General features: G+C 45.6%; 5 protein-coding genes across 6 annotated transcripts; 3 read left to right on the top strand and 2 right to left on the bottom strand.

Annotated features, from left to right (window-relative positions):
* Nucleotides 1-1387: 1387 nt before the first annotated feature.
* On the top strand, nucleotides 1388-4451 carry LOC114794504 (NADPH oxidase organizer 1-like). The gene is made up of 8 exons (XM_028987096.1): nucleotides 1388-1461; nucleotides 1535-1615; nucleotides 1686-1743; nucleotides 1819-2002; nucleotides 2273-2454; nucleotides 2906-3013; nucleotides 3102-3219; nucleotides 3324-4451. Exons 1-8 carry the CDS (start codon nucleotides 1390-1392, stop codon nucleotides 3985-3987), a joined length of 1467 nt encoding a protein of 488 aa, XP_028842929.1. The 5' UTR covers nucleotides 1388-1389; the 3' UTR covers nucleotides 3988-4451.
* A 56-nt stretch (nucleotides 4452-4507) lies between these two features.
* tbl3 (transducin beta like 3) lies at nucleotides 4508-15508 on the bottom strand. Its single transcript, XM_028986397.1, has 23 exons — nucleotides 15347-15508; nucleotides 15194-15245; nucleotides 15015-15110; nucleotides 14889-14936; nucleotides 14656-14797; nucleotides 14480-14564; nucleotides 14189-14359; nucleotides 13208-13283; nucleotides 13028-13124; nucleotides 11922-12148; nucleotides 10937-11078; nucleotides 10740-10798; nucleotides 10546-10652; nucleotides 10209-10344; nucleotides 9591-9821; nucleotides 8681-8751; nucleotides 8433-8589; nucleotides 7932-7990; nucleotides 7660-7763; nucleotides 7470-7541; nucleotides 6989-7147; nucleotides 5629-5722; nucleotides 4508-5275 (listed from the first exon to the last, which is right to left on the bottom strand). The coding sequence occupies exons 1-23, from the start codon at nucleotides 15376-15378 to the stop codon at nucleotides 4849-4851; spliced, it is 2844 nt and encodes a 947-aa protein (XP_028842230.1). The 5' UTR covers nucleotides 15379-15508; the 3' UTR covers nucleotides 4508-4848.
* A 67-nt stretch (nucleotides 15509-15575) lies between these two features.
* On the top strand, nucleotides 15576-18083 carry rnf151 (ring finger protein 151). Of its 2 annotated transcripts, XM_028987432.1 has the most exons (4): nucleotides 15576-15830; nucleotides 16507-16676; nucleotides 16891-16987; nucleotides 17488-18083. In XM_028987432.1, the coding sequence occupies exons 1-4, from the start codon at nucleotides 15828-15830 to the stop codon at nucleotides 17998-18000; spliced, it is 783 nt and encodes a 260-aa protein (XP_028843265.1). In that variant the 5' UTR covers nucleotides 15576-15827; the 3' UTR covers nucleotides 18001-18083. The 2 variants fall into 2 exon arrangements, with proteins under 2 accessions (XP_028843265.1, XP_028843266.1); XM_028987433.1 differs by lacking the exon at nucleotides 15576-15830 and having other exon boundaries at nucleotides 16534-16645.
* A 421-nt stretch (nucleotides 18084-18504) lies between these two features.
* Nucleotides 18505-20775, top strand: rps2 (ribosomal protein S2). The gene is made up of 8 exons (XM_028986782.1): nucleotides 18505-18558; nucleotides 18910-19047; nucleotides 19136-19225; nucleotides 19318-19425; nucleotides 19704-19877; nucleotides 19958-20117; nucleotides 20487-20578; nucleotides 20658-20775. Exons 2-8 carry the CDS (start codon nucleotides 18913-18915, stop codon nucleotides 20736-20738), a joined length of 840 nt encoding a protein of 279 aa, XP_028842615.1. The 5' UTR covers nucleotides 18505-18558; nucleotides 18910-18912; the 3' UTR covers nucleotides 20739-20775.
* Nucleotides 20776-21219: 444 nt separating this feature from the next.
* On the bottom strand, nucleotides 21220-22684 carry ndufb10 (NADH:ubiquinone oxidoreductase subunit B10). The gene is made up of 4 exons (XM_028985667.1): nucleotides 22470-22684; nucleotides 22122-22260; nucleotides 21714-21853; nucleotides 21220-21373 (listed from the first exon to the last, which is right to left on the bottom strand). The coding sequence occupies exons 1-4, from the start codon at nucleotides 22615-22617 to the stop codon at nucleotides 21288-21290; spliced, it is 513 nt and encodes a 170-aa protein (XP_028841500.1). The 5' UTR covers nucleotides 22618-22684; the 3' UTR covers nucleotides 21220-21287.
* Nucleotides 22685-23011: the final 327 nt, after the last annotated feature.

Genomic DNA, 23011 nt, shown 5'->3' on the forward strand with positions numbered 1-23011 from the left:
TGTGGATCTAAGTTAAGAAACAATAGCATCCCACTCAGCACAATTTATTAAGGGCTTGTTCATACAGACAGGGAAAGAGGGAGAAGGATAATGAGACCAAAATGATGTTACATTATATAAAATTATGACCTTTACTGAAATGTTATCTGAAAAGTGGCAAATCAATTGTGTTTCCATTTGAGACGGCTGGAGTAGGTAAAAAATAGTTTCTTCAGTTTCTAAAGGTTCTATCATCATCAGGTACAACCGAAATACTATTTTCCTTACACTCATTAAACCATTCAATAAAAAATGTAATAGTAATAATTAATTTCATTTACCATTAAGGTGAGCATGTGTCATGCGTACCAGATGATTCCAGATGACCAGTTTTGATGATACGTGATGATATTGCCTTTAATGAACAGTGAGTGTTACATGCTGAATATTCATTATCATTACATTATAATGCATAAAAGAATACATTCGTTTGGAAATGGGAAAACAACCCAGCAGCAGGACCGCTAGCTCCACCTCAGTGAAAGGAGGAACATGAGGAGCACTGCAAAATGACCTCCAGCAGGCAATAAATATGCATGTGTCTGCTCAAACGGTCAGAAACCGACTCCATGACGGTGGTATGAGGGCCCGGCGTCCACTTGTGGGGGTTGTGCTAACAGCCCAACATCGTGCAGCACGTTTGGCATTTGCCATAGAACCCCAAGATTGGCAAATTCAGCACTGGCGCCCTGTGCTCTTCGCAGATGGAAGCAGGTTCACACTGAGCACACTGGACATCAAGTGTCTGGAGTGTCAGCAGTTCCTGCAAGACGAAGGCGTTGATGGTATGGACTGGCCCGCCCGTTCCCCAGACCTGAATCCAGTCAAGCACATCTAGGACATCATGTCTCGCTCCATCCACCACATTGCAGCACAGACTGTCCAGGAGTTCGCGGATTATTTACTTCAGGTCTGGGAGGAGATCCCTCAGGAGACCATCCGAGGCTGGCCAAACCAAGGCATTGTAAGAAGGTCATACAGGCACGTGGAGGGCACACACACATTTTGACTTGTTTTAAGGGCATTACATCAAAGTTGGATCAGCCTGTAGTGTGTGTTTTGGTTTTTTTTTTCACTTTAATTTTGAGTGTGACCAAAAATCCAGACCTCCATGGATTGATAAATTTGTTGTCAGCACGTTGTAAAGAACAATCTATGTAAAGAACAAACTGTTTAATACGAATATTTATTTCAGATCTATTTTTGAGCTGTGCATTCCCTAAGCTCTGTCATATTTTACTGCTAACCCGCTTTTCCTGTTTGGAGGAGCGCAGCGTGAACGCGCCTCCCACAGACCGATATAAACGTGCGCGCGCCCGCGCGCTCCCCCTCAGACGAAACTCGCGCGCCATGCAGGAGGCGCGCCGCCGCGTCCCCGTGAGCATCAGGCTCGTCGGCGTCACCTACGCGCAGTCCGGACAGGTAAGGGTTCAAACAGCGGGGGGGGGTCACAGGACCCGGGGGGCGCGCGCACTGACCCCTGACCCCGTTCCAGATGTTCATGACCTCTGTACTCTGGTCGGACGGGGCCGAGATGATGGTCTACAGGTCCGCCCGCGACTTCGAACAGCTGCACGTGAGTTGAACGTCCGAGCAAAGCGGGCGGGAGAACGAGCGAGTTCACGACGGTGACCTCTGACCCGCAGAAACGCCTGAAGAGGAGCTGCCGCCGCGACCGGAGAGGAGCGCTGCCGAAGTTCCGAGGTGAGTAGAGACGGGCCGACGGTGGCCGGTGTCGGGGCCCGAGGAGCCTGCTGTGACCCCCTACGCCCGAAACAGGGCGCAAGGTCCGCGGGAGGCCGAGGAGCGGCGAGCCCGCACGGTCGGTGCTGCGCCTCCGGGCGCTGGAGGAATACGGCCGAGAGCTGGTGAGCTGCGGCCCGGCAGTCACCCACAGCCAGGAGTTCCTGCTCTTCTGCCAACCCCAGGAGCAGGACCTTCAGGCGGACTTCGCAAAGAACAGGTCCGCTTTTCACACACACACACAAGAAAGTGAGTTGTTGTTGTGTCGTTTTTTGAGTGGAGCAGGTTGTGTAGGCCTCACGAATGTGTGGTGACGTGGATGCATTGGTGTTCACTGAAACCCACTTTTAATCATGTGAGAATCACCATTTTGGTAGCAAAATCGAGGGGCGCATTTAAATGGCCTCCTTGCCGATTAGAGGTTGAACCCCCCACCCAAATCAATGAGGGTGTCAGCACATCGTGATCTCATGATCACGTCTCCCGCCAGCGTGGTTATTCTGCCGGCTGAGGACGTTGCAGGCAGCGAAGCTGCAGGTGCCGGCGTCACTCGGCCCTTCGTGACGGAGACGTACCGGTGCGTGGCGCCCTACGAAACCAAGGACACGAAGAACAAAGCGTTCAGGGTGGCCATGGATGAGACGGTGGACGTCCTCATCAAGGACAAAGCAGGTCAGCCTGAGACTTGACCGACTCTTTCAGCTGTTTTATGCCGAGTCCCCACTGGGTTTGGCCTCGGGCTTAATAAAGGACCAGGGAGGAGGAGCGTGATGCAGTGATGGCTCGATTCTGAATGCATTCAGTAATACGGAACGCTGTCAGAATATGAATGCGTGTTTAAAACGGCTTCATTTTTCTTCATAATATTGGATGATGGTCAACATGAATATTATCGTGAATGTGAAGCAGAACACATGGGATTTATTGAATGTGTGACAGTAGACACTATCTAAATATGCGACAAATGAAAGTACCGTGAGCAACAAACCAATTTAGCCACAAATACGGGACATCATATATATATATATAAAAAAAAAAAAAAAAACACCAATAAATGAAACGAGTGAATTAGGAGCATCCTGCAGCGAGTTTAAGACACGAGAATGTGTCTGTGTCTGTACAGGCTGGTGGCTGGTGGAGAACGAGGCTAAATGTCTGGCCTGGTTCCCGGCGCCGTACCTGGAGAGGTGTGATGTTGGTGAGGAGGAGGAACCTGAACCTCTGAAAGAAGGTAAGCCTGAGGAACACACTCTTGTCTCTATGGCGTGTTAATATTTATGAGAGGATAATGGACATTTAATGTATATTTCCTGTTATAGCCGAGTCCTACTGTGCTACCAAGGGTTATAATGCCAAGAGTGAGGACGAGCTGTCCCTCAGCATTGGCCAGGTTGTGGAGGTCCTGCGAAAGCCTGATGACGGCTGGTGGCTGATCAGGTTTCCGCAACTGTTCTCCGTTTCTCGTTTTTCTCTCCTTCGTGTGTGATAACACTGATCAGTGAACTTCACTAAAAGCCTCATGGTGTTAAATTTGCGTACAGGTATAGAGGGACGGAAGGATACGTGCCCTCCATGTTCTTGCAGCCCTACATTCACCCACGAATTCAGTTCAGCAGCACCTCCAGCCACAGTTCAAACCAGCTGCAGACCCCCTCCGCCGGCCTGCTCGGTCGTTCCCATAGCAGCAGCCATCTGTCCTCCGACACGGGCTTCCTGAAGCCCAGAGACGCCGCCCAGGACAGGATGTGCCGATCACTGGAGGTCCTCCATCCAGGTTCTGGTGTCCATAAAGGAACTGAGGAAGGACCTCCAAGTATCAGGGTGGAGGCCTGGGATCGGGACCTGACTAATTGCCATGACGACAGCAGCAGTGACGACGATGAAACTCTAAGCTTTTCCTCCAATAGGTCACTTAGCAACCTGAGCATTTCCAGCGTGGACAACTTTACACGTCCCGGCTACTCTCCTCCACCACCCGACTCCACCCGACTTGCTCCTTGTCTTCAGCGGACTCTCAGCATCTCAGATCCCAACCTCTCCAAAAGCCGAGCCAGCCCCAGGGTGCCACCACGGCCCGAGCCACAGGAAATCTTGAAACGGTGTAGCACCATCACCGTAAAGAACCACCTGACCGCTGCAGCGGGGAGCGCCACGCCGTCCTATCAGCAGTGGCGAAGTGAGGACATGTCCCCATGCCGTGACTGAAAAAGGGTTTCACATAAAATCTGGCTCCTTTTGTGATTTGAAGATTTCTGAGTTCATAGCTCTGTATTATCGTATTGTACATGCAATAGGGTGGTGCATATGTCCCTGAGTTGCTCCAGGGGAAGGGGACTGTCCCCGTAACTACTGAGTGCAAGTCGCTCTGGATAAGGAGCGTCTGATAAATGTAAAAGTCCATGAATGAAAGAACCTAACAGTCAGGAACTTAGTAACACCAGACAAACCCAAAACCAAACTGGCGTTACACCAGGGTTGAGCGTGATCAAATCTGATTGGTCTTAAGCTGGCTGCAGTCATGTCTCTGTGACGGGGTGCAACATTGTTCTTCATATCTTGAGTACTGAGACAGTTCCTGTCTGACCGCACGATGTACCGATAATAATCATCTTGAATATGGCCCTTCACTTGCATAATAAACAAGAACATATTTCATAGATAAGAATATATTTTACTGTTTTCTGTACTAAATAACCAATAACACGTATAACATCATATTACATTATTAGAGCAATTAAGTGGTCGGCGCTTCAGTAAAAACATTCTTCATTTTTGTGGATTGCTCTGAACAAAAGCGAACACTATCCATACATTAGACTGTGGAATGTCACATTACTGGTGTGTTTACTGTGCTGACGGTCAGTGCATCCCCAAAGTAAGGGACACACACACTCACAGAAGGCGCATAGTTATATATTTTTATTTAAAACAATGTTTTTAACATTCAAAAATAACCTGTTGCACCTAATGTAGAAAAACAATGAAAGCGGTCATTTGTCTAAAATAGCCATTTCCTTATCATTAAATAGTATTTATGATGGCAGGGTGGCTTGCTTGAAAAGAGCCTCAGATGACAGATGAGATGCCTTCACAGTCCCCAGTCATCACCAGGCCTGGTTTTGAATACAGGGTGGGATGCTGGACGGCGCCCAGCTGGGTCTGTAAAGCCGTGACCTCAGTACCTTCCTCTTCCTCACTCTCCTCACTGCTGGACAGTTCTGTCCTCTCTGCTCTGCTCGTTCCATTCTGAAAACAGGTTGCTCTGCCATTAGCCCTGGCTTTATTCACAGTGGTGGTGTCTGAGTCCTCCATCTCCTCAAGATCGTCTGGAATGTGCTGGTCTTCCTCCTCCTCCTCCTCCTCATCATCATCATCATCATCATCATCATCATGGTTATTTGAAGAGTTTTGATTCTGGCCCCGAACAGGGTGTTTATCGATGAAAAAGGGGTTGGAATCTGATACCGGTGCTGAGTCCATGTCCTGAATGTCACTAAAAAGGGGGAAATAAATTAGACTGTTTAACGCCATTACAGAAACAGAAACCTAAGTGAACTTTAACTTTGATAGCAGAATTTCTAAGACCTGTATCCACAATCATATACACGTCTTATACATCATCATATACATATAAAAACGTGTTCAGTGTAAAAGCATCCATTAAACCCTACAGTCTTTGGAAACATGAATTAAATGCTGGCTTTACAAGCTACAGTAGTACAGATATGTCAGCAATGTACCAAAATCCGTTTTAAATACACAGGTAGTAGTGGGTTCCCAAGAAGCAGAGTTGAGAAAATACTTTGGGTTCCGAGGAACGCGCACACTTTTTCTTTCTGCACTCACCTCGGTTTTCCCCCAGTGAGCCTCATCTGCTGCCACATGTAGTCTAGGAACATGGCCGACTGCAGGAGATGTCCGATGCGCTTCAAGTGCCTCTCTGCCAAGGGAAACACAGGAATATACTAGAGCAGTGGTTCTCAACCAGGGGGGCGCGGACATTCTCGCAGAGTGGTGCGAGTAGGCTACAGGATTGGAGAAAAAAAAAAAAAAACCAAAACTGTTGTTTGGATTCATCAGATCTACTTTCGCTACTAAAATAGACCAAAAGTCATTATTTCATCAAAAATGTAAGTGACTTAATATTATTAACTTGTTTGTTGAGCTGTCATATGAAACCACCGTCACATTTTCAACGAGCAGCGGGTGCTGCCGTGAGCCCCTCTGCCGTCCAAAAGCACTCACAGGCGGTCAGTCAGAGCAGAGAGGAGACACGCCCCCTCCGCGTCAAGGCTGCAAATGAATCGCGCATACGCATGGCCGCCGCCGTTCCCGTAAATGTTCACTCACGCTCACACAAAAATAAAATCACTGCATTTAAATTGACTCACGACATAGATCATGAAGGCTATGGGATCTCGACACAGTCATTTAACCTCCCACAGTATCCACTCAAGCTTTAAAGGTCCCCTGACATGAAAACTTTTTTGCTTTGTTGGTCCCCTAATACTGTATCTGAAATCTCTTTCCGAAATTCAGCAGCACTGCAGAATTACAGCCACTTTGATTCAGTCCCACAATGAGATTTCCCAGGACGTTTCGGTGTCTGTAGCTTTAAATGCTAATGAGGTGGAGAGTAGCCTTTAGAAGTGAATGGGCATTCAGGGAAATTACGTAATCAACCATTTTTTTAATTAGATGAGAAAACTCCAGATCAGACCGCCTTAGCTACCACTCTTTGAACGGCCAAAGCACTCTTTATACATATCGCCATTTCTAGGACCATAGACAGGCTGGGGGAACTCGTACTAATATTAATAATCTCACAAAATGAAATTTTGAAGCAATGTTCAGTGACTGTCTGGGTCCCTGTGGCCTGATGCTACAGTACCTACATTATGACTGGGAAAATAGTGTACGTTAGTGTACAATACTAATACTAAAAACATTTCATGGAGTATCTGCCACCATTTCTGACAATATTACCCTGTAAAATACCAGCCTCTCTCGGACACCACTGCTGTAGCTAAAGGTCCAGGTTCATCCAGTCCTTCAACTTGCTGCCAGCAGACAGATGACACCATGACATTTTACTCCAAATCATTCTAGAAAAACTACAGCATTTCCTAATTTGGAGACTTCACATTAGATAATGGATGCACATGCACACGAAACGAAACAGGAAGTGGGGTTCTCTCTCCCTCACCGGTGTATGGGATGAGGGCCTCAAGGTTCCCACGGGCTCCTTGGTACTGCAGCAGTTCCTCAGGGGGAAGGTGTGTCAGCAACACCTTGAGCAGAACTTGGGCATTTAGGCAGCTTCGTGCATTTGTGTTCCACACCACAGAGTAGCGCAGAAGAGCCTCTGAACAGAGAGACACAAAATGCATATTATTACATTTTAATCACTATTGTGCATATTTTTAAATAACGATTATACATCCAAACATCCCAAAACAAGGCAATGCAAGTGGGAAATCAATACACACTTCTACCATGCTATAAAGTTTTTTATTTCAACTCATTCTAGACAAGCTTCAGCAGATCCTGCAGATACCTCAAATGGAGGCAACAACGTTAACAGAGACAGCCATCTGAACAAAAGGATCAGCATTCAGTACATCCTCCAACAACATTCCAGGAACGTTGGAACTGTACAGACACGGCACCTGTTTTTGAATGCTCACCTTTCTGGTCCTGTCTCAGTTTCAGAATGGTCTTCTCTAGCTGCACTGCCCCATTCTCACTTTGTTGGATTTCTGAAATAAGACAAAATGACATTTGAAAAAGCCGAATCCTTCCTTTCTAGAACAGTTTCTGTACTACAATCCCAGTGCGCTGTGATGGAAGAACCCAAGTGGCATGGCGGCTTTTTACCTTTAATGACTCTGAGGACTGTGTGTGGCTGGTCCAGAGAAATGGCCAGACCCAGGGCCTTCAGAAAATTCTTCTCATGCAGCAGGTTGGACAATTCCTGTTGCCTGTCCAAACAAAGTCAAGGTCTGTTAGAACAAACACAGATCTAGCACACATTACAATCAGTAGAGAACCTGGCTGGAATGAGGAAAACAATATTTGGTTTAAAAGAATGGCTCCAGTAAAATGTGCTCCAGGAAGAACTCTGGGGTCATGTCTAGTTGAAGGCTTACTTTAATATCTGCTCTTCCTCTTTGGCCTGTTCCACTTCAAGCTCTTCTTCAGTCACATCCTAAATAAAGAGGATGAAAGCATGACACTGTGGTCCAGTGCACAATCACCTCACCCACAATTATGACAAACATCTTATAAAACAAATGTCTACATTTGAATACATTCTATATGATTCCGGCAGTGCTTTATAGTTGCTTACATTCCCCTGGGGTAAAAAAATAATACTATTGAATAGCTGCATTTACTCATTAATCAGAGAAACAAAGAAGTTACTCTGTAGGCCTAGTAATAGTTTTGTGTCTTCCTGATAACAATCTGGGAGTTGGAAATCATGCAACAACCAGTCACTGTGGGAAGAATGTGGGAGGAAATATAATCAAAACTACTCTGATGTGAACTATCAAGACATCTGCTATATATGCAAAACGATCTTTCATGGAAAATAAAATAATAAAAATAACAAAGACAGTACAGTGGTGCACTCTGGGCCTCCTACTGACCTTCCAGATTAAGATGTTGGAGTCTGCTGAGCCAGTCACCATCAGACTGTCCTTCAGGCTGTTGTGGAGACCCCAAACTTTGTCCTGGTGGGCATCCAGTGTCTGCACACACTCATTCGTCTTAATGGTCCACAACTTCACAAGCCCATCAGAACCTCTGCAAAAAAAAACAATAATTAAATTTATTAAATTTCAGAGTAAAATATAATTTTTTTGTCAGTGAAATAATAGGACAGAAGGACACCTACCCAGTAAGGATCTGCGTTCCACGACTGACAAACACGACCTTCAACACTGAGGCATCATGTCCTTCAAATGTCTGTTTATTTGAAAAAAAAAATAGAACAGATAACCTTGGTTACACTGAGTGTTTAATTACTTCCAGCATTAAAAGGTGTTAATGCTTATCATGATTATATGTAATTCCATTTGTTGGAATGACAGATTTCAGCCCAGTATTAGCTCAGTGTTGTCATATCTGACAATTTCTCACAATATTTCACCAGTTGCTCTCTAGTACCACCTATTGGATTTTCTCTGAAAATGCATGCGACACAAAAGATAAACATAAGGCACTGCCTGATGGATTATGTGATGCTGAAGAATTTGTGGTCTCCATGGAAGCGAAATTGCTTCCTGTGCAAGTTGTAAGGTGCTCATACTATGATCAGCTACAGAATGAGATTAAAGATTCTTGAAAGAATCATTATTAATACAAAATATTCTATTTCTTCCTTAGATCTCTACATATTTCTACTTTTGTTCTCAAATAAAAAGTCTAATAATAAATGTTGCAGGTTGAGACTTACATCCAGCACAGTCCAATTGAAAACCAAAAAGAAAATCCAAAAGTATGCACAGCCTTAAACTAATATTTTGTTGAAGCAAATTTCAATCTTGGGTTCACACCTGCCATAAATACTCCAAAAAAGTTCAGCCATCCTAGTACGGTTTTCATGACATTTACACAGCAAGAGATCTTTTTGTTTAGTCAGCCAAGAAGGGTACAAAATAAATAAATAAATCCATAGCATTGAACATACCAATTGAGAAATACAGGATATTACCAATTCCGAAAAACCAGTCACAATTGGTGACGTGTTCAACACTAATTTTAGCTGCTTTAAATACATAAATAAAAAAGTTGAATTCTATTACCTTAAGGCAGCTGAAGTCATGTAAACCCCAAATCTTCACTGTGCCGTCAGCTGATGATGTGGCAAGAACCTGGTCTGCTGGGGAGAACTGGACACTCCAGACTCCCCGCCGGTGACCTCGAAAGACAGCTAGCAGAGACAGGTCAGGCAGAGACCACAGCCTGGCAGTCCGGTCCTGAGAGCCAGACGCCAGCAGCTTGTCGTTGGGGGAGACAGTCAGACTGTTCACATCCTATGGCAACAAAACAGAGGGTAGACATTTTTTTTCAGAGCTGTTGGATAACCTAATATTCCATGTTTCCATATTTCATGGAATGTGGAATAGTGTGTTGACTAAAATGTTATGAAAGATCATGATACAATTTATAAAGCACATCTTGCATCCTCTCTGTCCTCACTGGCATTAATAGCGACCAGACCAGGAGTGATAAAGAGGACTCGTTTAAGCCCAGGTTCACTGTAATTCAGGAATATGTCTGAATGAAACAATGCTTTTTCTAATTAAAAACAAACTTATGAGTTTGAACAATAAAAGCAACATTCATATGCAGCCTTTCACGCTTTCAGCATCGTCCACAAACTCAACTCAAACCAGTGCAACTTAGGCTGGGTGACTAACCTTTTCATGGCCTTTCTCAGTGGCCCTAGCAGTCATGCGTGAAGGTTCTGTGTCACAAAGTGGGAGAGGGTGTGGCAGGTCCCACAGCTTTATGGTCTGGTCCTGACTGCCGGATACCAAGAAGCTCTTCTTCAACCTGCACAGCAGTGAAAAACACCACAACATGACTCAGTGTTTCTTACAGGGACACCAATCAGCCATAACATTATGAAAGTTGAATACTGAGAAGGTCCCCCTGACACCACCTGTCGAGTTATGGACTACTGGACCATGCAGGTATACTGTGGTATCTGAAATCACGCAGCCTGTAGCAGATCCTTCATGTCCTGCAAGTTACCTGGAGCAGGCGACAGTGCCAACTGCGTCTGAGTGGCCGCTTCCCTGTGCAACACAGTGCACCTCCGCGGTGTCTTCATCCAACCTCCAGACACGCAACGTCCTGTCCTGCAGTACACATGACAAATGTTGTATGAACCCGTGCATGTTTCTCACGTATCCTGATTAAACACATTTGATCTGCAGGCATCTCACCTTTCCACAACTGGCAAACATGGAGCCTTTCCTGAACACATCCAGTGACAAAACAGTGTCTGGAGACCAAAAAAAATACTATTTCATATTTAACCAGCAATCCTTTGGTAATCATGTGACATTGGTAATCATGAGCCAGTGATCATACAGTCCTTTCTCTTGGTCAGCCAGCTCAGGGGACAGAGATGAACACTGACCTGTGTGGCCGTACAGGATCTGACAGCTGTTGGAGGACAGCTCGTACACTTTCAGATGGGAGCTGTTGGTCGCCACCACAATGTGGCTGTCATTCTTCCCAAGGAACTTAATGTCCAGGACCTCGTCACTGTATCCCACAAACTGCCACATAAAATGTTGGCGAGTAAAATCATGAAGATCATTTTTTTTCAGGCAGTCCAATGAATCAATATGTGTCAATAAGAACATTTAAATAAAACCATTTAAATAAGTAAAACAGACAGCTTATACTGTACACTGCATAGAGATGTATCACATAATAATATTTGGGGAATTTGTACCAATATTCAAAAATATATTAATAATTTTATCTGATCTCTTTTGTAATGGTGCCAAGTTGACTAGATCATTTCTAAATTCCAAATAAACACAGAACAATGCACTACACTCTTTTTACAGGAAATGTCATTAAACCTTATTACATTTACAGTCACAGGGATAAGTGACCAGCTGCCATGTGTTGACGTCCTAAGGTTCTCAGTAAGGACTTTCAGAGTCTATTGTCTCAAACAGGAAATACAATTTAAACAGGTAAACTGTGGCATTGTCCCAACAATTACCACACCAATCTTGTCACTCAGCTCCTCCAATAGTGCATGAGCTCAACATGCCAATTTTCTTTCTTTTTTCACATCTTCCAGCTCAGCTCCAGAGAGGGTGTGAGTGGGCTGGAGGCACAACAGTGATTGGACATTATCTCACAGGGAGGACTTGCCGATTGGCACTTACAGCTTAACGCGCTATACACTAGGCCACTGTTAAACTAAGCACCATTGGGCGAAAGGCCTCCCCTCAAGTTAATGTCCAATCACTGGACATTTCTGGACTATTTTGGACATTTAATTGGGTGCCACAAGGGCGTATTGGACTCTAAAGGGCAAACTGAACGGATCTAGACTTTACTGAGTACCATTACACCCCTAGTAGCAACAACCAGATACACACCTGCTGAAGAACCCTGACTGCAGGCAACTGGTATATGACTATGTTGTGCTCTGCAGAGACTGTAGCCAGGCGTGCAGAAGCTGCCAGGGGCAGGCAGTGGGTGAGCATCTGTGGGCTCGCCTCTTCGTCTTCTGCCTCAGACCCCGCACTCGAAGCAGGCGCTGGAGCAGTCCGAGGCTGGGTAAACACACAGCGACCTGAGCTGGCCTCCCACACTCTCAACACCCCTGAGAAGGTGCAGGTGGAGAACGAAAGGGAAGAAGCAACGGATGACAGGCAGGCCTCTGGCAATCAGTCAATGTGACATGTATGCACGAACTGTTCACTCACCAGACACAGCGAGGATGTGAGAGAGACCGGCAATCCTCCTTCTCGTACAACACCATACTTTTTACAATCTTTGATTTCAAACGATTCATTTCGAACATATGACACTTGCTTTGTGTTGTTTGAAATGTCCTGAATCTAACTTTCTGTAACAATAATCTGCATACCCCGATGTACAAGGCACAGCCGCTTTGAAGTGTCTTATGGCCCTCCGTTTATATTTAGTGTAATTAAGCTTTGTGGCTATTTCAATGCACTGTGTATATTGTTGTATTAACAATAAACATCTCATGAATCTCGATGGCATGTCTTGTCTATAGGAAACAAGGCATTTGATTTTGTTACCAAGAATGTAGCCATCAATGTAACTATCAATTCAAGTCAGAATTACAATAATAGGAACTGTTTTAATAAATTCAGAAAATGAATATGGAATGTCAGGTAAGTGTGTTGGTAAGTGCCATGTTTACCCGCTAACCATGATCTGGTTAACATGTGGCATAGTTGCACTTGGACTGCCCATTTCATTATAATAAAATTTTAAATAGTCTAAAAATCAGCTGTTTAATAGTCTAAAATTAGCTGCTTTGGGAGAATACATTTCCCTTAGCTGCTGTCCACCTCTGGACGTCCTATAGAACACCATACCAGAAAGATACTGGATGACGTGTTTGTTTTGGGTCCACTTTAATCCTTTAAAAAAGGTGCAAAACCACTTGGACGACTTGGAGTTTAAGTGGAGCAGCAGATTCAGCAATATTCCTGCCGACTACACGCACCTTTACTGCCAGCTGTTACGAAGTGTAGACCGCTGTTCTTCACTCCAATCTGAGAGTAGTCTTCCCCTTCAGGGAGCAAAACCACACCTTCTACAGCCTAAAACATCACACACACAAGTCAGAACTGCAGGCCAGAATCAGTAAAGTCTGGCAATAGTGGGATCTGTCTATTGGTCTCACCTCATATACTGGTATAGTCCTCCTCACAGCTCTCTTCCCCAAATCCCACACAGTGCAGATACGGTCTCGGCCAGAGCTGTCACACACACACACACACACTTCAATAACATAACCAGAACAAACCGCTTGTTGACATATCTGCATTTCAGTTTGTAGCTAAAAGGACAATGCGAGTAGTCACTGGTGTTACAGTCAAAACTTTCCCAATAAAGTGGAGTGACCGTTGTTTCTGAATCTATGCAAAAATACCGATTTAAACCTCCCTTGAAAATAAGCTATTCATGATAAAGTAGCATAATGAAACAGATTTGGGTCTGATCGGTTTAATGTAATAAACCAATTAATTGTAATAATTTAAAACCTCACCAGTGCTTACATCTCACTCATTTAATAGTTGACATTGCTGAATATTTGTGTTGTCATTTGGTAGATCACGAAACTCACACAGGTGTACACAAGCACGTACTCACTGTCTGGACAGGCTGAACATGCATCTTTTATTATTAGAACTGCGTGCTGTTAAATGATATTTAATATTCATTATATACTGAGATATTGGTTGTTGCTTTTTTAAGCAGGTACCAAAAAAAAAAAAAGATTGTAGCACGTTAAATGATAAAAATAAAAATAATATTACACTAAAATAAAAGGCTGTGAATGATGACAGATGTGATGACACACAAACACCTTCATCTGTCAACAGTGTTACTGACAGGCCGAGGCGGGAACTTGTGATTCACATATAACCATTATTTTAAGAATAATAAGAGTAATTGTAATTAAATGGAATGATACAAGTGAAGACGCTCATTTACATTGTACGGAATTTAGCAGATGCCCTTATCCAGAGAGAAATGAGTTACGAGGACAGTCACCCTGGAAACGCTGCGGGTTAAGACTCTTGCTCAGGTAGTAAGATGGATTTGAAGAGGGGAGCAGCAGGCGTGTTATTGGAGCTACACACTGCATGATGCGTCCTACCTGACCATTAAGCTGCCATCAGGGGAGAAGGCTAGAGATGTAACGATGCTGTAATGACACACCAGCACATAAAGACAACTGCTGGATCTCAGGTCCCACGCCCGAATCTTACAGTCAGAGGAGGAGGAGAAGAGTTGCAGGAGGCTGATTTCAGGGTGGAATTCCACCAGGCTGAAAGGTAACACATGCACAGCCATCAACCTCACAACCGAGCACATACAATCACCAAACTGGCTATAAGGACCGTAAGACACATATATTCCTCATCCAGCCCCTCTGCAGAAAACTTACTGCACTACGCCAGATGAGCCCTTCAGGTTGTGCGTGCAATACTGCTTTAGAACATCCCACATTTTTATAGTGCCATCACAGCCTCCTAAAACACACAGGCAGACACCGGTCAACAATAATAGACCCAAAATAACTACAACAGATATGTTGCAAATACAAGGCCTGGACACTCATACCTGTGGCTAAGAGTGTGGAGGTGGGGTCAAAGGTCATGCTTGCAACAGGGACTGTGTGGATTGCCCTCCAGGACCGAATGAGCTGACCTTGCCTCCAAGCCCACTGCTTCAGCAACAGCGTACGGCTCGCGGTCACCAGAACCTGTTGTCGCACATCGCACCAATCAACTCCACACCAGTTCCCGGCGGAAGACACATCGACACACACTCTGGTATGTGGGACCTATTCCTACCTCATCATCAGGGCTGAGTGCAAAAGAAGTCACGTCCTCCTGATCATCCTGAAGAAGGGAGATGGTCATGAGCACAACCCTTCATGCAGCGGACATCCCTTAATGCAGTAAGAGCTCCTCGCTCACCTGCTCGATGCTGTGGAGGACTTTTCCTGTGCTGATCTCCAAAACGTTCAGCCGAGCCCCGCATGTGCAGAAGATGTACTTTTCGTCTCCGCTGATCTGCGTTAAACAGGGAACCGTTAGTTCAGTCAGCCGGAGCTCAGGTTCGAGCAGCAGCACAACACCATCACCCGCTCACCCACCTGAACTTTTCCGCCTTTGTAGAACGGCTCGATTTTACTCGAGATAGCATAGCTGCGCACATAAGACGAAGGTGGTTAGACATCACACTGCGTCGGGAGGAGGGAGAATTAGCACGTTGCTTCGGGTGGATCGGGGTGCAAAACGTGACTTACTTGGTTTTAAACTGAAGTGTGCTGGTCGACATGATGCCCGCCCCGTGTTTCCCAAACCAGTCTGCCCAGGACGCGGATTATTTACACCCCGGAACGGGACCGAAGCTTCATTTAACGCGGGGATCCGTCATGTGCAGCCGACACGCTTTCACGTGCGCCAGTAAGCCGTCGCATGCGTTGTACGTCATCGTCGAGCGCGGAGAGGGGGCGGGGCTAATTACAATCACCTCGAGTTGTTAAGTGAATGATGCAAAGCGCTGAATTTGAATTCTAGCCTGATCGGCGCTAGAACATAAAGCAGTCTGTTTAGCTGAAAGGTCTGGCGCTAGAAAAATCACGTCCACTCATGGCGTTATTGTTTCAGGCTGCTGTTATTATTCGGAGGGGCGTTTTGTGCCCATGTCCACTTCTCTCACAATGTTTTAACCGGCTGCGCCTGTGAGGACGAGCCTCCCACGAACCTACGATAAACCTGAAAGAAATGGTAAGTTCTCCAAAAAAATCCTCTTTTATAATTAAACTGTGGCTTATTGAAGTGTGACGACGTATACGATGCTGTGTCGAAAAAATACTATTTTGCTATTAAATAAAAGAACGTGAATTGTAAAATTCCAAACAATTCACGGAGAGACGGGACATGCGTGATGTCATTCAGAAACTTAAACGCATTTAAAAAATGGGGCCTGTCTGGTCACGTGGTCTGTTCCAGAATAAGTCCGGTGTGGTGTGCTGCACCATAATGATGTGAAGTTCGGCTCTTTTCAGAGAGCCGGCTCACTCTTTCCAGAGTTTCAGGGCTTGTGTATTCAAGTATTCATATTTGCCAAGTAATGTTAAGATATGAGGCTCAACATGATGATAAATTAAGAGCCGTTCGGGAGCCGAAAGAAAAGAGTCGAATTTCCGGTCATGCGGCACGGCTCTTTTCAGAGAGTCGGCTCTTGTGTATTCAAGCATTCACATTTGCCAGGAAGGCTAAAATACGAGGCTACAGATGATGATAAATTAAGAGCCGTTCGGGAGCCGAAAGAAAAGAGCTGTGCCACCTGAGCCGGTTCCCTGAAATGAACCGAATTTCCCGTCCTGGGATCACTGTTGACTCGTGTGCAGAGTTCATCACTCTGTGGTTTGGTTTTAATTTTTTGTCCTCTTTTATGTAGGCTGAATCAGATCCCTGTTTGCCCACTGGAGGTTATGATGTGGAATCTTTTGTTGACACTCCTAATCCAGATCTCATTTGCACCATATGCCATGGGGTATTCAGATGCCCTGTTCGTGCTCCGTGCCACCATATCTTCTGTAAGAAATGCATCTTACAGTGGCTGAATAGGTACTGGATAGCAATAAGTCTATTTGTTTTGTTGTTTAACTCTTTATTTATAAGTCTGTGCCGACTGCCCCTTCAATTTCGCTGTTCATTGAGAAGTGACAATGAAAATAAAGACTGCAGACACAGACACTTTTGTTTTAAGAGGGCTAATTCAAACAGTAAATTTTGCTCAAACTGAGACCTCACAGAGATTAATTATTTGTTGTTCCTGCAGACAGGAGTCCTGTCCTTGTTGTCGAAAACCTGTCAACCAGAACTTAATATTTGTCATATTTAAGATGAGCAAGTCAATCGGCCGTATGAAGATAAAAGTAAGTACTCTTTTGGTATAAAGCAAAAGCAGTTTCATCCAAATTGGCCCATTTCAGGGTTCCTATGGTCATTAAAAACATGGAAAAGTCATGGAATTTGAATTTTCCATGCATTGAAATGTTGTGGAATAGGAAATAAACATATACAGTTATGGGAAAGCCATTGAAATCTGATTGACACATGAATTTACAACATGAGGTACATTGGTTCCAGTGAGAAACATTTTTCTACGCCGGGCCCGCCGCTTCACGTCACGTGTTGTGTGTGATGCTTCTGTGTTCCAACACCTCATGTACCAAATGGAGGCAGCACTAACTTGGAGGAAGAAATGTTGTCATATAAGTTAAGCTTGTCAGGGTTGGCATAAGTTTAGTTTAACAATATTGTGGAATCTAAAATAGCTGACCCAGCATCAATCAAGCAGCATCAAGCAGCCCATCACTTGTTTGTTTCTAGATGTACTGATCTATTTCCTGATGGCCCTCCTCCTTTCTCCCAGTGCAGGAACGAAATCCGTGGCTGCCGAGCCACCTTTCCCCTCTCAGAGAAGTACAGCCATGGCATGTCCTGCCCTTTTGAGCTGCTGGACTGCCAACACCCTGGCTGTGGTGCCCAGCTTCTTCGGCGCGACATGGAAGCACACAGCCTGCAGTGTGAGTATCGGCAACAGCCCTGCCACATGGGCTGCGGCACCCTACTCTCCCCTCGGACCCAGGCTCAGCACAGCTGCTACCAGCAACTCCGGCAGGAGGAGGAGGCCAAACGGGAGCAACGGCGTGCTGTGGTAGCCACTCTGAAGAGGAAAATGAGGCGGCTGCAGAACACCATGGAGCGAGTGAAACGGCAGATTGTCCTTATCTGCGAGAGTCTGGAAATCATGGATGACATCGAGGCTGTGGAGGGGATGGGAGAGATGGTGGAGTTGGAAGAAGAGGGGCTGGAGTCTGGTGACAGCAATGCCAGCAGCAGCACCAGCAGGTCCAGCAGATCCAGCAGCAGCACCAGCTCATGAACCATTCCTCCTGTCATGCCTCCTGTGAGTTATTTAAGAACTTAACATTGATCTGTAAATTTAATAAAAAATTTTACCCCACACATTTGAGTTTTTGAATGTTTATTTTACCCATACCTACACTGCATTTCACACCAGATCAAATAGAAGAACCTTTAAACAATTACAACCACAACCAACAGATCCAATAAGCATCTTAACAATACAATTATTCACTAATATTTGCCTCTAAATCCACAAGGTAAAACGGGGTACATCCTTAGCCACCTCTTATGTATTCGATTGCTGGGGAAATTGCAGAGAATTACAGTATATTTATAGGGCAGCAATTATGTGATTTATTATTTAATTTAAATACATTTCCATTTTGTAAATAAACCTTATCGTACCTTTTGTTTCGTGACCCCGAATCACACATATTACATTTTATAAACACTTCAGATTAGACTACTTCGTCGTGCTGGAAACCTGCCGCGACGGTAATATCGCGAGACTTCAGTTCCCATAAGTCACGGCGGAAGCAGCGTCAGGCCTTCTTCTTCCTGCTGACAGCATCACGTAAGTGTCTAACGTGGTTGTTGGAAGATCCACGGAGGATCTTGAGCATCCTTCACCGTTAACGTGTTTATTTTACGGAACCAAGCGAGACGCTTCATAGTTCGACTTTTAAGCGATTGTTTTTTATCATCGTGGTCTTTGCTTTGCTCTGGTAAACGCTTAATTCGAACCCCGCTTGCAGTGAGTAAAAATGGCGCCGTTCTGGGTCCGCCGTGCTCCTTCAGAGCCGCACTTATCGGGGTTATTTTTTTTTAGTTTTCTCCGTCGATCTACGTTCGCGTCGCACATGCGACGTCTCCCCCGACCCCGCGGCCAGTGCCCGGCTTCTCATCCCTCTTTTCTCCTACACAGCAAATGGCGGACGACGCCGGTGGTAGAGGAGGTTTCCGCGGAGGTTTCGGCACCGGAGGCCGGGGTCGTGGACGAGGCCGCGGCAGGGGCCGAGGTCGCGGCCGTGGCGCCAGGGGGGGCAAGTCCGAGGACAAGGAGGTCCGTTCCCTTCACTTGACTTGTGTTTAATTCGCCGTCCGGCTCCCGTCTCCTTACTCATTTGTTTGGGTTCGTGTGGCGCTTGCAGTGGGTCCCGGTCACCAAGCTCGGGCGTCTGGTGAAGGACATGAAGATCAAGTCCCTGGAGGAGATCTACTTGTACTCCCTCCCAATCAAGGTAGTTCCACGCCCAGCGGAAAAGGCTTATTTTATTACTTTTTTTCTTTTTTACTATTTTTATTTTGGTGTAAACTGTGTGGCCGTCTGCAGGAGTCAGAGATCATCGACTTCTTCCTGGGCACCGCCCTGAAGGATGAGGTGTTAAAGATCATGCCCGTGCAGAAGCAGACCAGGGCTGGCCAGAGGACCAGGTTCAAGGTTCGTAGCGATACATCTGCTGGCCCTGTACAGTCCTGCAGGCTTCTTACGGTCATTTAAAAACCTGGAAGTCATGGAATTTGGTGTGTGGGGTGGTGGTGGATTCCAGGCCCTGATGTACAAATTAAACATCTTATGGAACTCATTGAAATTGGATTGACACATGAATGTATAATTAAGTACATGAAGTCCATTACATGGAAAGTAATTGAAAAGTCATGGAGACTCTTTTCTTAAAACCTGTAAGAATCCTGGTTATTTTATTATTATTTTTACAGGCATTTGTTGCTATTGGAGACTACAATGGCCACGTTGGGCTTGGAGTCAAGTGCTCTAAGGAAGTGGCAACAGCCATTCGTGGCGCCATCATCCTTGCTAAGCTGTCCATTGTCCCGGTGAGGAGGGGTTACTGGGGTAACAAGATCGGCAAACCCCACACCGTGCCCTGCAAGGTGAGCAGCGTGTGCGCGTCAGTGCTGCGGCCCCTGTGTAAATGGGATGCGTGTGACCGGGCTCATCTTGGTGCCCTCAGGTGACTGGCCGCTGTGGCTCTGTGCTGGTGCGTCTGATCCCCGCCCCCCGTGGTACTGGCATCGTCTCGGCCCCTGTGCCCAAGAAGCTGCTGATGATGGCTGGCATTGATGACTGCTACACCTCTGCCAGAGGCTGCACTGCCACCCTGGGCAACTTTGGTAAGACTATGCTCTTGCCGATGTTAAATGGATCTCAATTTGATAGTAAAATTTTACTCTGTGGTAGCCTGTTTGTGTGTGTGTATAAAATAGACTACTTCTGAAAATATTTATTGTGGTAAACCGAACGCAGATCAGGTATCGTACATCGCTACAAATTAGGCTTCATCTCTCAGCTCTGGACGTGCACCTACACAGTGGTGTGTCTGTCCTTCTTTGAAGAGAGAGAACATCGGAGTACACAAATGCACGGCAGGGCAGCTGTGATGGTGGCCGTCCTGTTCCCTCTCAGTGCTCTACATCTCATTTTTGTGTGTGAAAAAAAAAAAAAAAAATTTAATCTAATGAATTTGTTTTTTGTCCGTGCAGCCAAGGCCACCTTTGATGCCATCTCAAAGACTTACAGTTATCTGACCCCTGATCTCTGGAAGGAGACAGTCTTCACCAAATCTCCTTACCAGGTCCGTTCAGCACTGCTGCTGTTCGTTCGCTGCTTTTTTTTTCGGTAATGTTTTAATCTCCTCCCTCTGTCTTCTGCAGGAGTTCACAGATCACCTGGCCAAGACCCACAACAGGGTTTCCGTGCAAAGAACTCAGGCGGCTCTCCAGGCAGCCTCTTAAAATTCTTTTGTACAAAATAAAAGGCTGGAAAAAAAAATGCTGTTGTACTTGCTTTCATGGAGCATGCACATTTAACTCATATGGCTATGAGACTGAATTTAGTGTTCATTGGCACTATGGTTGTGGCCTAGCGGTGAAGTGGCCCTGTAGGTTGCCTGTTCAAATCCCAATCTGCTAGGGTGCTGCTGAGCAAGGTGCTGGGGAGCAGTGTGGCGATGGTGCTTGTCATGGCTGCCTACTGCTCACTAAGGGTGATGATTAAATACAGAGGACACATTTCGTTGTGTGTCTGCTGCAGTGATTCCACAATCACTACACAACCTGAGTTGATGACGTGCTCTTTATATATATATATATATATTTTGGAACTCTGCACTATTGGTCTGTAGAAGCATTGATGATCATTTCAGGGTCCTGACTAAATTGGTAGCGGCTGCCAGAATGGCACGTATATACAAAAACAAGCACGCTGTCCTGCTGCTCACTTCTATTACAGATTTATTCAATAAACATTTATTTTACATCTGGGACACACAAAGGAGTTTACTTTCATGCCTTCTGCTGTTCTTCCATCATACGCTGCTTCTGCTTCATCAGACATTTCCGGGCACTGCCATAAGCCCCGAGGTCACCATCTGTGGCAAAAAGTAACACCGGTGTAAATGATCTGGTTTAAGTTTTCATATTCGCACATTTGTTAAGAGCAGCAAAATATTAACGAGAGGAACGGGACGCTAGAACGTTTGACGGCACGATTGTACAATCACTACAAAATTTTTTCACGACATGCCATTCATGAATACAGCATTAAATACAAATTGAACTTAATGTGATATCGTATGCATCGTAAATACTTCATATAAAGTAAATAGAAACGAGCTGCACTTTTGCACAGCCGATGGGAAAAATACTGCTGCAGTTTGACATCTTTATCACCGAGCGGCCAACATTCGGTCGTCTGCACTGATCACTTACAGCGAGACTGGTAGGCCCTGGACACTTGGTCGAACTGCTGCACTTCCTTGGCACAGTTCTGCCGGTAGCTGCTGCCCTCACGTTGCTGGCATGCCCGCAGCCGCTCCTGGACCACCTTCACAATCTCCTCGTCCACTTTGCTGCGGGACGAAGGTCAGAGGTGGACGTTAGTGGGACAGAAGCACGACGGAGGGTGGCTGGCTGGGTAGGGTGGTAGTAGCCTAGTGGGTAACACACTTGCCTATGAACCAGAAGACCCAGGTTCAAACACCGCTTACTACCATCGTGTCCCTGAGCAAGACACTTAACCCTGAGTGTCTCCAGGGGGACTGTCCCTGTAACTACTGATTGTAAGGGCGTCTGGATAAATACTGTAAATGTAAATGGGTGATGGGCGAAGCAGCTTACTGATCTCGTCTCCACTGCATCTCGGCCTCGTAGAAGCAGGTGTAGTCCCCCTCCTGGCACTCGGTCAGCTCTGGGACGCGGCGGAACTTCTGGTGGAAGTAATAGTACTTGTTCCGGCTCTGAAAACCCTCGATGATCTCTGACCAGGCAAACGAAGAATGCATCTTATTAATGAGCACGCCAGACAGTAACAAACAGCACAAATTCGGTTCATATTGTTCCCCAAATCGTGCAGAAAAGGGGGCTTTAAACTGGAACCGCTGCAACACGTTTGCTGGTCAGTGATTTGATTATTCGTTGCGATTATTCGTGAGAAGCCCGGTTAGGTTGCACGGCCGGCCTGCCCACCTCTGAGCGTCGTGACGGGGAGGTCCACCGAGTAGTAAAAGAGGTTTGATAAGACCAGAGTCGGGTTAGGAAGAGCCGACTGCTTATCGATGACCGGCGTCCGTCGCGGCGGCTCGGGGTACGCGTCCTTGTCGTAATCTCGAGGCATTTCTTCGGAGTAAGACTCTCACCAAACACGACCTCGAACCTGGCGTCTCCTCTCGAGTGCGCATGCGCACCGCTGACAACATGGACGCCGGAGAAGAAAGGTCATCTTGGCGACACCTTCAAAAACAAAATATAATACACGTACACTGGCGTTTAGCGCGTTAGCTATGATCACAATCGGTTTCGAATTGATCTACAATTTTACATGTGCATTCAGAAAACGTTTCAGAGGAGGTTGAAGGTCAGAGGTCACGGCTGCTCTCTTGTTAGTGTAGTCCCCATTATGTCCACCAGATGTCGTTACACACCGTGAAAGTCAAAATGTTAGACTATCTACAATTATCACGTCATACAATATATTAAAGTATATTTGATTTGCTTTAGTGAATCATTAA

This window comes from Denticeps clupeoides, chromosome 7 (assembly GCF_900700375.1).
Source record: "Denticeps clupeoides chromosome 7, fDenClu1.1, whole genome shotgun sequence".
Lineage (NCBI taxonomy): Eukaryota > Metazoa > Chordata > Actinopteri > Clupeiformes > Denticipitidae > Denticeps > Denticeps clupeoides.